This window comes from Aquarana catesbeiana, linkage group LG06 (assembly GCF_042186555.1).
Source record: "Aquarana catesbeiana isolate 2022-GZ linkage group LG06, ASM4218655v1, whole genome shotgun sequence".
NCBI classification, from domain to species: domain Eukaryota; kingdom Metazoa; phylum Chordata; class Amphibia; order Anura; family Ranidae; genus Aquarana; species Aquarana catesbeiana.
In genome coordinates, this window is record NC_133329.1 from 99921884 (window position 1) to 99938253 (window position 16370).

The 16370-nt window shown below is 46.6% G+C and overlaps 1 protein-coding gene across 1 annotated transcript in view; it reads left to right on the plus strand.

The window, feature by feature from the left end:
- The first annotated feature begins 594 nt into the window (after positions 1-594).
- The window catches only part of LOC141148783 (uncharacterized), a 112524-nt gene continuing 96748 nt past the window's right edge, over positions 595-16370 (plus strand). The window contains exon 1 of the mRNA XM_073636516.1: positions 595-901. Coding sequence (XP_073492617.1) covers positions 859-901 — 43 coding nt within the window. The 5' untranslated portion in view covers positions 595-858. The remainder of the gene's footprint in view (positions 902-16370) is intronic.

Sequence of the window (16370 nt, forward strand, 5' to 3'; positions counted from 1 at the left end):
TTATGATCGTATCTTATCTATCGATCAAATTATGAGACTACATGGCGAGATCAATCATCCACGATTGTACGTTATGATCGTATCTAATCTATCGATCAGATTATGAGACTACATGGTGAGATCAATCATTTACGATTGTACGTTATGATCATATCTAATCTATCGATTAAAATCCACTTCCCTGTGTGTGTTGCATTGATTGAAAAGATTGTCAACTATAATTGATTATTCCTATCGGAAGAGATTGATCGGAAAATAAATTGATCATCGACCAAAGTGTGTACAGAAGAGGAAAAATGACAAGTGCGCTTTTTTTTTTCCCTGACTCTTTAGCCGTCATTAACTGCCATTTTTTTTTCCTGGCTCGCTGTCCGATTGGATGGTTTTGTCGCAGCAGACATCGGTCGGTCAGTTTTATCGCTCGGTGTGCGTCCAGGTTGGAAGACGAAGACGCTGCCTGGGATTTATTAGGGAGCAGATCCAGAAGGATCCCATTATCCGGAGAGGAGCAGCTGGGGGTGGTGTGGCCCCCAGATGCACCAGTGGGGGTTGGGGGGGGGGGGGGGGGTGTATGGAGCCCCCTCTATCCCCCCTCCTCCTCCTCCAGGTTTTGGGGGAGGAGATTCGGGATCTACAAGTGACAGTAGTGTGGATGTGACACAGGGGCAGAGCACACAGCTGGGATCGGGGTGTCCTGAACATGTGTAGCCGGGCTCCGCCCCCCTCCCCGCTGCCCCCCAATCCTCACCCGGGGAGCCGTGCTGGGCTTTGACAGCCGGGAGGAGAGGGGAGATCTGAAAGCCCGGCGCCCGGATCCCAACCAAACAACCAAGGCGCCCGGAGCTCCATGGCCCCAGGATGATCCGCTTCCTTCTGCTGCTCTTGCTGCTTCCAGGGGCCGGTAAGTAGCCCACAAGGTCATAGAGAATGGTGCATTGGCATGGTGGAGGATGGATGGGGGATGATCCGCTATCCATACATATGGATGTCTCCTATATACACCGACCGGGAGGACCGGAGCCCTATGGATGGAGCCCTATAGATGGAGATCACACATGGCTCTGATTTTTTTTTTATTTTTTTTTGGGGAGGGGGGCAATCCCTGATTTTCATCAGACTTCAAAAGACCCACCCCCCCCCCCCCCCCCCCCGCTTTGATGTCTCTGCATAGATGACTGTCTGATGTCTCCAATGTGCAGCATAGAAAGCCCAGCATTTCATTACAGAGCCTGGCTGGGGGACATTTCTCATAAACAATTGTCACCCCCCCTTTTTTTTATTGGGGGGGGGGGGATTTGTTTTATGTCCCAGATGCTGATCTGCTGCAACCTCTTTGCAGCCACCCCCATTCCATTTCTCAGGGTGGGTGTCTTGGTTGTATTGATGGGAATGTGGGGGTGTCCGGTGTGACCCCCCCCTGTATGTTATAGACGGCTGACACTAAACAAACCGACTACTGACGATAAAATACAGTTTTCACCATTTTTGTTATGCTTTGTTTGCATGTCGTGTGAAAGCTGCTGATTTCCTGCTTTCTCTTTTCAGACACTTTCCTTCACTGATGGGTGCCAGCAGGGTTGCCAACCGCCAGGAAATTTACTGACAGTTTGTTAAAAATCAGTGATTTTTTTTTCTTACAACTGTCAGTAAATATCAGGAGCTGATCATTTTATACTTGGTTGACTTTTTAAGTGTAAATCAAGCCAATGACTTTGTTTTAGGTATTGTCTGTGTTTCCATATCATGTTTATACTGTTCAAAGATTCACTGTTAGTTTTTAATAGGAGTTCTGTCATTTCTCAGGTTGCCAGTAAAAAAAAAAAAAAGTGCTCCGCCAGTAAATTCACCATGTTTTGTCAGTAAAAAATGCTGCGGGGAGATTGGCAACCCTGGGTGCCGGGCATTGCCCAGGGTGGGTGTCTTGGTGCTATCGATGAGTTGGGCACTAGGTGAGAAGTGTTGTGTTTATAGACATCACACAGCAAAATACAGTTTTCAGCTTTTTTTTTTTTTTATTGCTTTGTTGCATTTTAAGCTGGCCATACATTATACATTTTTTCTGATTTCATTTCCTTTTAGATTTACCATCAACTATGTAGTAGAAGGGCCCTGCCTGATTGCATACAAACTGAAAGTGTTTAGGTGTGACCTCCTATTATATGGTTTATGGTAAATGGAGAATTGTATGATGTATGGCCAGCCTTAGTGGTGGGGATCTCTTGCAGCCTGTGTACAGACACTTCTCAGTGGTGACTGCCTGGCATTTCCATGTGTCTTGATGCTATTGATGATCTGGGGGGGTGGGGGGGGGGTTGGTCTGAACCTTGGTGTGTTATAGGCAACTGACAATCAAATACAGTTTTCACCTTTTTTTAGGCTTTGTTGCATGTTCTGCTGTTGCATTGTTGCTTGTTGGATTTGCTGCTGACCTTCTGCGGCCTTTTTGCAGCCACTTTCTCTGGTGATGGTTTCTTGGTGCCAGGGATAAGCTGGGGGGGGGGGGGGGTTGTGTGTTATAGATAATTCACAATATAATACATTTCTCACTTTTGTTTTTGTTGCATGTCATAGCTGCTGATCTTCTGCAGCCTCTTTGCAGCCACTTCCTATATTGATGACTTCCTGCCCAGAGTGGGTGTGTTGATGCTATTGATGAGCTGGGGGGGTTGTTGTGAACTTCTGTGTGTGGTTGAAAACTGACAATTGAATCCAGTTTCCACCTTTTTATAGGCTTTGTTGCCTATTATAGGTGCTGATCTTCTGCAGGCTCTTTGCAGCCACTTTCTCCAGCGATGGCTGCCTGGCCGGGGTGCGTTGTTTGGTGCCAGGGATGAGCTGGGGGTTGGTTGTTGTGAACCTTTTGTGTGTTATAGATAACTGACAATCGAGTAGTTTTTTCACCTTCTTTTATAATCTTTCTGATGTTTTCTATATAAAGAAGAAATGTTACATAAAAGCATCCAGAGAAGAACGCCCAGAAATGTATTACAATCAAAGGAAGACGACTTTCCAGCAGCTGCCAATCCCAGTACAATGTACATAACACTCCACCTTCTTTTCATGCTTTGTTGTATTTTAGTACTGCCGGTCTTCTGCAGGCTCTTTGCAGCCACTTTCTCATTCAGTAGCTGCACGCCATTGGCCAGGTTGGGTTTCTTGATATTAGAGTTGAGGTTGGGGTTTGGGTCTAATGCGTTGTGTGTTCTAGACCAGTGGCCTCCAATCTGCGGCCCGGGGGGCCACATGTGGCCCTTTGCTTGCTTTTATCCGGCCCTTGGGGCATTATTTCATCCACTGATACTAACAGTGGGGCATAATTCACCCCCTCTGACACCAATGAAGGGGCACAGTCCCTTCCAATGACACCAATGATGCCAGCAATGGGCTGGCATCATTCCTCCCATTGGTATCAACAATGGGGCCCAATGACACCAATAATGGGGTCCACTTTCTCCCAATGATGCCAATAATGGTCCCAATGACACCAGTGATGGGGCACTATTCCTTCCACTGACTCCAAAGATGGGGCACTATTCCTCCCAATGACACCAATGATGGGGCACTATTCCTCCCGATGACACCAATGATGGGGCACTATTCCTCCCGATGACACCAATGTTGGGGCACTATTCCTCCCAATGACACCAATGATGGGGGACTATTCCTCCCGATGACACCAATGTTGGGGCACTATTCCTCCCAATGACACCAATGATGGGGCACTATTCCTCCCAATGACACCAATGATGGGGCACTATTCCTCCCAATGACACCAATGATGGGGGACTATTCCTCCCAATGACACCAATGTTGGGGCACTATTCCTCCCGATGACACCAATGTTGGGGCACTATTCCTCCCGATGACACCAATGTTGGGGCACTATTCCTCCCGATGACACCAATGTTGGGGCACTATTCCTCCCGATGACACCAATGTTGGGGCACTATTCCTCCCGATGACACCAATGATGGGGCACTATTCCTCCCGATGACCCAAATGATGGGGCACAATTCCTTCCACTGACTCCAAAGATGGGGCATTGTATTTTCCCGCTGACATCAGGACCTTTTCTACTCCCACTGGGCACAGTGTGCCCCCCCCCCCCCCCCCCCCCCCGAAGTCTGAAGGACCATAAACTGGCCCTTTGTTTCGAAAGTTTGGAGACCCCTGTTCTAGACGACTGACAATGAAATAGTTTTCACCTCCTTTTTATTTTTGGTTTATAGTTTGTTGCAGCTCAGGGTTGCTGATCTCCTGGTGCCTCTTTTCAGCCACATCCTCAGGTGAAGGGTTTCTTGATAGTATTGAGGAGCTTTGGGTAAGGGGGGGGGGGGAGGGCGGCTGCCCTGGGGGCATTACTGTAGGGATGGGGGGGCCTTCCTTCTGTTACAAGGCTGAACGGAGTGGTGACATCAGCAATTTTGACAAGCGAGTGACAACTGGGAGGGGGCAGTTTGGCATCTTTGCCCTGGGTGCTGGATGACCTTGTCCTGGCACTGGGTGAAGCTCTGTGTGTGATAGACAACCGACCATAAAATATATATTTTACCTTTTTTTTATTTTTGTATTTATTTATTTTTTTAATGCTTTGTTACATGTCATAACGTCTGATCCTCTGCAGCCCATTTGCAGCCACTTCCTCTGGTGATGGCTGCATGGCTTTCCTGGAATTGGTTTCTTAGTACGAAGGATGAGCTTGGGGTTTGGTGTGAACTGCTGTGTGTCCTCAACAACTGACAATAAAATACAGTTGTGACTTTTTCTTTTAATTAATTTATTTTTATTTTTCACGCCTTGTTGCAACTTAGTATTGCAGATCCCACACAGCCTGTTTGCAGCCACTTCCTCTGGTGTTGGCTGTGTGGCGTTTCCCAGGTTGGGTTTCTTGATGCTGGGGATGAACTTTGGGGTTTGATCTTAACCGCTGACAACAAGGCCCCGTTCACATAGACAGTGCCTTGAAAAAGTATTCATACCCCTTGAAAGTTTCCACATTTTGTCATGTCACAACCAAAAACGTAAATGTATTTTGTTGGGATTTTATATGATAGACCAACACAAAGTGGCACATAATTGTGAAGTGCAAATAAATATGTGAAAAGTGTGGCGTGCATTGGTATTCAGCCCCCTTTACTCTGATATACCTAACTAAAATCTAGTGGAACCAATTGCCTTCAGATGTCACCTAATTAGTAAATAGAGTCCACCTGTGTGTAAGTTAATCTTACTATAAATACAGCTGTTCTGTGAAGCCCTCAGAGGTTTGCTAGAGAGCCTCATAGCTCCCAACTGTCCCTCATTTTGGTCTTATCTATATAATTGTATATAAAATGCACTTTTTATCTTTCAAAAAGTGTTTCCCAGTGCTAAACATTTCATCCAAATTCTAAATTGTTGCATTTGTAAATTTTCTTATTTTTTTAAGTCAATATAAAGGAATAATAGTAGTAAAAGAAAAGCCCTTGTGGATTTAATTAAAGGGGTTGTAAAGTTTTTTCACCTTAATGCATTCTATGCATTAAGGTGAAAAAACATCCGACAATACTGGCCCTAACCCCAGCCCCCCAACCCCCCCCACCCCCCCGTTTTACTTACCTGACCCCTCGAAAGTCCCGCGCTCGCCCCCGACATCATCTTCGTCGCTCAGCATGGCCGTTGATTGGTTACAGTCATTGGCTCGCCATTGGCTCACGCTGCTGTCATTCACATCCAATGACGCGGCACGCCGGGGGGCGGGCCGAGTGATACAGTGAGCGGCTATGGCCGCTGGCTGTATCACGGGAGCACGCCCGCAAGCACTCAACACCATGTGAGAGAGCTTGCATGAAGGTGAAGGTGTTGAGTCCTTGCGAGGGGGAGCCAAGAGAGCCGCCGAAAGACCCCAGAAGACCAGGTTCGGGGACAGTCTGTGCAAAATGAGCTGCACAGTGGAGGTAAGTATAGCATGTTTGTTATTTTTTTTTTTTTTTAATTATCATTTGGGGATCCTTTAACTTTTTTTGCTTAATTCTCCTTTAAGGGGGCGTGCCCTATGCCTACATACGTTTGCTAGTAGGTGTCCCTCATTCCCATCTCAAAATGTTGGGATGTATGGAACCTTAGTGAACAAACTGCATCATGAAGGCCAAGGAACACATCAGACAGGTCAGGGATAAAGTTGTGGAGAAGGTTAAAGCAGGGTTAGGTTATAAAGAAAAATATCCCAAGCTTTGAACATCTCACGGAGCACTGTTCAATCCATCATCCAAAAATGGAAAGAGTATGGCACAACTGCAGACCTACCAAGACATGGCCGTCCACCTAAACTGACAGGCCGGGCAAGGCGAGCATTAATCATAGGAGCAGCCAAGAGGCCCATGGTAACTCTGGAGGAGCTGCAGAGATCTATAGCTCAGGTGGGAGAATCTCTCCACAGGACAACTATTAGTTGTGCACTCCACAAATCTGGCCTTTATGGAAGAGTGGCAAGAAGAAAGTCATAAGAAGTCCCATTTGCAGTTTGGGAGAAGCCATGTGGGGGACACAGCAAACATGTGGAAGAAGGTGCTCTGGTCAGATGAGACCAAAATTGAACTTTTTGGCCTAAAAGAAAAACACTATGTGTGGCGGAAAACTAACACTGCACATCACTCTGAACACACCATCCAAACCGTGAAACATGGTGGTGGCAGCATCATGTTGTGGGGATGCTTTTCTTCAGCAGGGACAGGGAAGCTGGTCAGAGTTGATGGGAAGATGGATGGAGCCAAATACAGGGCAATCTTAGAAGAAGACTTGAGACTGGGGTGGAGGTTCACCTTCCAGCAGGACAACGACCTAAAACATACAGCCAGAGCTACAATGGAATCTCTAGATGTGTAAAGGTGGTAGAGACATCCCCAAAAAGACTTGCAGCTGTAATTGCAGTGAAAGGAGGTTCTACAAAGTATTGACTCAGGGGGGCTGAATACAAATGCACACCACACTTTTCACATATTTATTTGTAAAAAAAAATGAAAACCATTTATCATTTTCCTTCCACTTCACAATTATGTGCCACTTTGTGTTGGTCTATCACATAAAATCCCAATAAAATACATTTACATTTTTGGTTGTAACATGACAAAATGTGGAAAATGTCAAGGGGTATGAATACTTTGTCAAGGCACTGAAGCGCATTAAAAATGCACTTTTTTGCGCATGCTGCATAGAGCAGCCCATTCATGTCAATGGCTTACCCAACATGTGGTAAATGCAGAAAAGTATCTCAAGGAGCGTTATTGCCGTATTCAGGTTTGCACATTTTACCGTGTTTGTTTTCGCACGTGGCAAAATGCGCATTTACTTGCCACATTTGGGGAGCCAGAATGACGCCCCAACGCGGCGTACATTTTGAAAATGGACGCAAAAGCACGTGATTTTGCATGCATTTACAACATGCGTAGATGTGCATGCTTAAAGTGCTACTAAATACAGGACCCTGCATTCACTATATCTGGTCTCCCACAGTGCAAAAACTGCTAAATACCTTTTCTCATCAGCAGTATATAGCAGTCTTGTGACTTCTATCAGTGTCTGGTTAAAGCTTGTAGAAGGAGTTTTCATTCTCCTCTGACTGTCCTTTGAGGCTGCAGGATCCCCGACCCTCTGTCTGGACAGTGCTGATTGGCCCTGTGCTGATCACATGCACTCTCCCAAGAAAAAAAAAAACCTCTAGCAATACACACCAAACTGAGCATGTGCAGAGTGACTCCAAGGCTCTGTTCTACCAGGGGATGGTTTGGGGACAGTGGAAGAAGGGGAGGATCAGAGAAGACAGGATCAAAACAGCCTTTTTACACAATGCAGAGGATTAACCCCTTAGGCTCCACAGTGAGTATAACAAGCATGCTTTACTGCATATACAGACTGATATTACTGTTGTGGGTTTAGTAACACTTTAAATACTTTGTTGTATGTTTGTGCTGCAGATCTCCTGCTGCTGGTGTACAGCCTCCTTTTGATGGCGGTGTGGTGTTTCTCAGGGTGGATTTTTTTAGACATTGACAGCGAGGGATGAGCTTGGGCATCCCCTGAACCGCTGTGTCATAAATAACAAACAGAAGTTAATTTTTGCCTCTTTTTTTTCCCCCAGGCTTTGCTGCAGCTCGGTGCTGTGGATCGCCTGCGGCCTGTTTGCAGCTTAGTGCCGTGGATCGCCTGGGACCTTCCTCCAGCGATGGCTGCGTGGTATTTCCCAGTGCAGGTTTCTTGATGGTGACAATGACAGTCAGCTCTGATCTCTCATCAAACCCTAAACTTGCAACATTTTTTTTTTTTCATACTCCGGGGTCATTTCAAACAAAGAGGCGGGCTGTGGGGGTGGAGAATAACTCGGCCCGAAGCTCATTGGGTTACAAAAGGAGCGTGAGTTTGGAATTCAGCGAGAAATTAGTTAGGAGGCCGCTCCAGGTATATGACATAGTTGGTCTGGTTGAAAAAAAAATGAAAAAAAAGACACAAGTCTATCTAGTTCAACCAATCAAAAGGAGAAAACGTTGTTTTTTTTTTTTTCTTTGTTTTTTTTTTTTTTTACTCCTATATACACAATCCCATCCTCACAGTATATGCGTGGGTTTGGTCCAATCCCGACATTAGATGTCATTATTGGGCCAATGAGCTGCAGCTGGGGGATTCCCCGCCCTCCCTCTGTGTGTAAACAAAGGGGCGGGGAGGTTACTGACTATTGAGGTCACATTAGGTCAATGGTGTTACAGGAATCTCCACCCCTTTTGTACAACCATGGGCGGGGCCCTGAGATGACAGCTATCTTTTCGGAATTGGACAGAATCTGATCTCATTGCTAGTGACAAAAGTGGACCGCGCCTGCGCATGGTGTCATTTGTGGTCTCTATTGGCCTGTGTGACAAAGCAAGAGAACTGCTAGGAGACGGGGCAGAGTGTTGTCACCGTATAACAGAGTATAGATTTGTGAATGAATCACTTGAGGAAGAGCTCAGCGCCTTTAAATGGATGTGAGCCCCTTGTATAATAATTTCCTTTAACATAATAAAATGCTGTTTGCAGCTTTTCTTTTTAAATCTTTGTGTCATATCAGTGCTGATCCCCTGCAGCCTACTTGTGATCACCTCCCATCAACAATGGGTGCATGTCATTTCTCCGAGATGAGCCCAATTTTGCAATTTTGACATGTGTTAGTAAAACCGTACATATCATAACTACTTTGTGCATCCAGGTGGTTTATACCTTGTGTTTTTCAGGACAAATTGGGCGTTCATTTGGTGGTAAATGGTAATTTCTCCCTGATTTTTTTTCTTTTATTATAATCAAAGGAAAACTGTCCCAAAAGAGTAAAAAAAAAAATATATCTATCTATCTATCACTGTGATAGCCAATCAGAGGCTATCACAGCGATCAGGTGACCCAGAATCGGATGTACCAGGTCACGATCGTTACAACGGGGCCCAAGGCTCTCGGTGAGACTCCGATCTCTGTGCTGGGAGCGCGATGTGCGGTGCACTCCCAGCACAAGGGGGGAATTGCAAATATGCGGCCCCACGGAAAAAAAAAGCCCAGTTCAGTGGGGCCGCATATTTGCGTAGGGTCAGCATGAAGAGGTTCATTCTGCTTTATAGTGATTGTAAAGGATCACCTTGTAAAACAACCCATTCATTTTAACCACTTCAATACCGGGCACTTATACACCTTCTTGCCCAGACCAATTTTCAGCTTTCAGGGCTGTCGCAGTTTGAATGACAATTGCGCGGTCATGTAACACTGTACCCAAACTAAATTTTTATCATTTTGTTCCCACAAATAGAGCTTTCTTTTGGTGGTATTTGATCACCTCTGCGGTTTTTATTTTTTGCTAAACAAATAAAAAAAGACCGAAAATTTTGAAAAAAATAAAAGTTTTGCTTTTGTTTCTGTTAAAAAAATTTGTAAATAAGTAAGTTTTCTCTTTCACTGATGGGCACTGATAAGGCAGCACTGACAGGCACTGATACGACGGCACCGATGAGATGGCACCAATGAGCGGGCACTGACAGGCACTGACAATGGGCACTGATATGTGGCACCAATGAGCAGGCACTGACGGGAACTGATGATGGGCACTGATATGCGGCACTGATGGGTGGCACTGATATGCAGCACTGATGGGCACTGATAGGCGGCACTGATGGGCACTGATAGGCAGCACTGATGGGCACTGATAGGCGACACTGATGGGCACTGATAGGCGACACTGGTGGGCACTGATAGGCGACACTGGGCACTGAAAGGCGGCACCGATGGGCACTGATGGGCACTGATAGGCAGCACTGATGGGCACTGATAGGCGGCACTGATGTGCACTGATACGTGGCACTGATGGGCACTGATACGCGGCACTGATATGAGGCACTGATAGGCATCCCTGGTGGCACTGGCAGTGGTAGGCATTGGAGTGGGCACTGATTGGCAGCTGCCTGGGCACATATTGGTATTTCCCTGGGGGTCTAGGGGGCATACCTGGTGGTCCAGTGTGGATGGCCATCCTGGTGTTCCTGGGCAGCTTCCCTGGTGGTCCTGGGCGGGATCCGAGGGGGGGCTGTGCTGATAAACAATCAGCACAGACCCCCCCCATCAGGAGAGCAGCCGATCGGCTCTCCTCTACTTGCATCTGTCAGACTCGAGTGAGGAAAAGCCAATCACCGGCTCTCTCTATTTACATCGTGATCAGCCGTGATTGGACACAGCTGATCACGTTGTAAAGAGTCTCCGTCAGAGACTCTTTACCTAGATCTGAGTTGCGGTGTGTCAGACTGACTCCGGGGGTGCGCAGCGGCTCAATATCTTGATCACGTCATATGACGTCCGGTCAGGATATTGAAACCACTTTGCCGCCGTCATTTTGCTATATTCCATCGCTATACCTGCAATAGAGGGCCAGCCTGACGTGATCTAGCAGGACTTCATTTTCAGACTAAAGTTCCACATTAATGAATATACCGTATTTTAGGATATGTAAAAAAAGACAACAGTCGGCCTGTCTGAACATTTCATTTTTATCCAATCAGGCAAACTCTGATACTATGTAATAGTTGTTGGTACATCTAAAGCTGGCCATACACTATACAATCATATTGTACAATCGCATCTAGATTTACTAAAACTTTGTTATATAAGGTCAGAGCTAAACAATCCTTTTAAGCTATATCCAATCAGGCAGGCCCTTGCTCTAAATAGTTGGTGATAGATCTAAAGTAGATTGTACAATCAGTTTGTATAGTTTATGGTCACCTTTAATAGTTGGTATAATCACATTGTAAGAGCCGTGGTCAGCTTTATATACAATGCTTAATGTTTTTTAATCCAAAGGAGGAAAAATCCCAACAGCCAATGTGGTCAAATAATAAAGCAGCATTCTAAGCCTTTTATAATGTCTGTTAATGTCCGTGCTCCATGCCTGGCTGTCATGCTGATCCTTCGTTTGGTGCTTTCCAAGTCATTGACTGGGGGCAATCAAGCCGATTGGAAAAGTCGGGGTAAAGTCAGAAATCTTGATCTGCATATTTGTTTGGAGTCAGGGAAAGCAAATATTGATCCCGCAGGACAACCAGGTAGTTGGCATTTTCAGGAGTTTGGATCCGTAATGGCAGCCTTCATAAAGCTTTTCCTTTAGACCAGGGATATGCAATTAGCGGACCTCCAGCGGTTGCAAAACTACAAGTTCCATCATGCCTCTGCCTTTGGGTGTCATGCTTCTAAGAAGGCTTTCAGAGTCTTGCTAGTCCTCATGGGACTTGTAGTTCTGCAACAGCTGGAGGTCTGCTAATTGCATATGCCTGCTTTAGACAAAAACCTGCTGCTCCTTTGAAAAGCGACCCACATTTGGTTTTCAGGGGCAATTGACAGATGGTGTGGAGACGATGTGATCCCCTCCTCAGCACATGTTTTTTTGCCAAACAGATGTGTCACAAACGCTTTCATCCCATGTGGTTGCAGGTTGTTTGCGGCGCTTCCTCATTCACGTTCGGTAGGCTTGCCAACCGCCAATAGTGTTTGCACCAGGTGCGCAGCAAAGCATTGCTACTGCAGCATGTGGACACTCCTGTTCACACCTTAAAGAGGGGCAACTGGGGGCTGTTAAAGACTCGGCTCTTCTGCAGGTTTGTACGTTTTTGTTTACTATGCTTCGGTTTGTGAATAAATAGGAAGCCTGTGAGTGTTTCCTATTCATTCATTTGTGCAGCTGAGGCTACGGAGAAAGGGACTGATGAATCTATGTCCTCAGCCCCTTTCTCAATCTTAAACTGATTGTAAAGTCTTGTTTTTTTTTTTCCTCTAAACTTATTATACTTACCTGCTCTGTTGCAGTGGATTTGAACAGGGCAGCCCGGATCCTCCTCTTCTCGGGTCCCTCTTCTTTGATCTGGCCCCTCCCCTCCTGTCGAGTGCCCCCACACCAAGCAGCTTGCTATGGGGGCACCTGAGCTGAGTCACGGCTCCCTGTATCCATTCAGAAGCGGAGCTGCGACCTGGCCCCGCCCCCTCTCTCTCCTGATTGGCTGACTGACTTTGATTGAGGGAGAGTCTCAAACGGCTAAAACACTCGTGGACAGAGATGGGCTCAGGTAAGTAATATGGGGGCCGAGGGCAGCTGCTGTACACAGAAGACATTTTATCTTCATGCATTGAATGCATGAAGATAAAAAACATTCTGATTTTACAACCACTTTAAATGTGAGACATCAGAGGTCTATTTAGACCCCTAATATTTCACCAAAGCCCCCCCAACAGGGCAGTTAAAAAAACGTAAAAAATAAAAATGCTAAAATTTTTTTTTTTTTTAACAATGGAGGACTCGTTTACATGTGCTTTGCTCTCTATAACTTCTGCCATGTCTGTGAAGCATCGCATCGCATCGCAGCCGTGGCATTTGTACACCCCTAACCACTGCCTCTGTGTTTGAGTTTTGGGGTGCACACCTATGGTTCCCACAATGCATAGATCGCAGTCCTTGGCTTGGACTTTGGGGTTTTAGAATCATTTTGTCCTCCTCTTCTCTAATTGATGCCGCTTTCATGCCATCTCCCAAAAATGCAGCCCTTCGTTTTTCGCTGATCCCGCTGACCACCAACCAATAACGTGGTTGCCTGTCGTTATTTCCTGCCTCCACACTGCAGCTTGTGCAATCTTCCCTGTGGTAGCGCCGGGAAGCCAACTTGAGGGGGTGGTGTTGTATCTAGACGCGGTAATTGAATGTGTCTCCGTGTTTTCTGCGCTCTGTTAATCATGCAATTAATTAGTCCCAAAGAACTCCAGCTGCTATGGAGCAAAGCCGTTCATGGCCGGACATGAACTGACACATCCTGGCTAGTTCAGAGTCAAGGGTGGTAGCCGTCTGCATGGCGTGACTTAAAGTGTTGGCCAGGGGTGGCAGACCATTAGTGCAAATTGTGCAGCTGCACAAGGGCCCGTAGAAAGTAGGGGGCCCATGTAGACAAGCAGTGGCGGTCTGTCTGTACGGGGCGCAGGGCCGCCGCCCCCCTAACCCATGCGCCCGGCCCCTAATCTGCATACAGGGCACCGGACGCATGGATTCCAATGAGTTTTTTTTCTTAGAAGCACGTGATTAGAGCCAGAGGCTTTAATTGGCTTTAAAAAAGGGGTGGACTCGGGGCGCAGAGCACTGCATGCCCTGAGTCCACCCAGTTGTGTGACAATAGCAAAATAATTCTCGCTATTGTCTTCCTGATTCTTCTCCCGGCCAATTAGGAAGCTGGTCCTGAGACCTGATCGGCCAGGGAGTCTTAGGACTGGTCAATCGTGTCTCAGTCAGGACACACTTCCTGTTCACCTGGGAGGAGAAGCAACGGACTGAATCTCCCTTCCCCCTGCCTCCTAAGGTCAGTCTGTCTAACTCCGGGGGGGGGGGTGTGTGCGGCAATCGCCGATTTCCCATCCACTGTCCGTCTCCCGCGGGGTAGATATGCTGGCAGCAACTGCCGCCTTCCCGTCTGTCTCTCCCATCTTCATGATGCCCTAACCATGCTTTTGGGTTGGTAACATCTACCAGCTTACCATGACAGCCATCGCTATACCACTGTCTCTCTGAAAAGGAATCCAGCAGGTATTGTTTTTCAGAGGGTGGTATAGCAGCAGCTGTCAGGCATTAAGGGGGCGCTACTAACACTTTTTTTTTTTATTGCCTAATGACAATTTTTCATTGTGGGGCCATGCCACAACTGAAAGCCTATCACTTAGCTTGCAACTGCAGCGTGGCCACCATTGATCACAATGGGCAAGTTTGATAGGCAGTGCTGCTTGCCAAACTCTGCAGCCCAAATTAAAAGTTCAAAGCATCGTGGGTGTAGCATGTGTACAGACCTAGACATAAGGAAAAAAAAGGTCCTATAACACCATACATTACTACAAGATCCTGTGCATAGAGTGAAACAGTCTCAGTCCGGGCTCCAACCAGGCCACACCTCCAATGTGTTTCGCCCCGCCCGAAGGACTTGGCCCCCATGGCTAAGCCCCAAGGGTGGGGCGAAACGCGTTGAGTGCGTGGCCTGGTTGGAGCCCAGGCTGAGGCTGTTTCACATTCTATACACAGGATCTTGTATCAGTATTTGGAGCTGGGACGAGCTCCATCCTTGTCTGCACTCCCAGTGGTTGATTCAGATACGAGGACCTGTAAGAGCCTTAATAAGGAACCCGCAATTCTGGTATTGGTTCACAATGTGTACAGCCCTGTCAGGCTGTAATGTTAAAATTCCAAGTGGCCAATGGGCTGGTAAAACCACAGCTCAGCTGCCTGTTGTTACTGCCCCGTGGCCACCAGTGTGAAAGAGTCCTAAAGTTTCATTTAGACTTACAGTTGGGGGCATTGAAAATGAACTGTTGAGCCAAGTTTTTAGTACCTCCAACAGCTTCTCTTTAAGCTGTAATGGCAGTGGACGGGGATACAGTAACGGTAAGCCTGAAAACATGACCTGTTGGGGGTACTTAAGGACTGGAGTTGAGAAACACTGGTATAGATCAGTGTTTCTCAACTCCAGTCCTCAAGTACCCCCAACAGGTCATGTTTTCAGGCTCTGCATTATTTTGCACAGGGTATTTGATCAGTTTCACTGCCTTAGTAATTACCACAGCCGTTTCATCCGAGAGAAATCCTGAAAACATGACCTGTTGGGGGTACTTCAGGACTGGAGTTGAGAAACATTGGTTTGGATGATGCAAGTGTGTCTTGAGTGTGCGTTTTGAGTTTAGATAGTAGGGGCCCAAAAACCATTCTTGCACAGGGGCCCGTTAGTAAATGTGTCTGCTGCTTGTGTTGGGCTTGATAGTTATTATCTGATAACTCACAACTGTTAGATTCCATGTTTTGAGCTGTTTTTACTATTTATGATGGATTATGGTGGTGGGTGGGGGTGCTAAAAGAAAACACAAATTAATTTGACATTTGGCTGACTATGTGGTGTATGTGGCGCGGTCAAACAGCACTGAAACGATTCATAACCTTATTACCCAGATTTCGGTTTTCTCTTTGATGCCACTTCTAAGCATTTTCTTGCTTTTTTTTTTTTTTTTTTTTTTTTATACACCATATTGTCAAAAGTATTGGGACGCATGATTTTGCACGTGAACTTTATGGCATCCCAGTCTTAGGCTGCATTGCCACTACAGTGTTTTTGAATCGCGGGCAAATCTGCCGGCGATTAGACAGCGCCGAGGTGTGAATGACAAAATGCGGAACTCGCCTTTGAGATGCTATTCATTTGAATGACACCTCAAATCGCGGTGCGGGTCTGCCGCGATTGTTGCGCGATAAAACCTGCTGCAATCGTGGCAACCCGCATTGCAGGACGCATGTTGCCCCAAAGTAGCTCCTGAACTTTTTCTGGCCGACAAGCGTCCCGCGATTGCAGCACGTTTTATCGCGTGACAATTGCGGCAGACCCACACGGCGATTTGAGGTGTCATTCAAATGAATGACTTCTCAAATGCGAGTTCCGCGTTTTGTCATTCACACCTCGGCGCTGTCAAATCGCATGCAGATCCGTGGCAAATCTGCCCGCGATTCAAAATGCTGTAGTGTGAATGCAGCATTAGTCCTTTGGGTTCAATATTGACTTGGCCCACCCTTTGCAGCTATAACAGCTTCAACTCTTCTGGGAAGGTTGTCCACAAGGTTTAGGAGTGTGTCTATAGGAATGTTTTATCATTCTTCCAGAAGAGCATTTGTGAGGTCAGGCACTGATTTGGAAGGGGAGGCCTGGCTCACAGTCTCCGCTTTAATTCATCCCAAAGGTGTTCTGTCGGGTTGATTTCAGGACTCTGTGCAGGCCAGTCGAGTTCCCCAACCCCAAACTCGCTCATCCATGTCTTTATGGACCTTG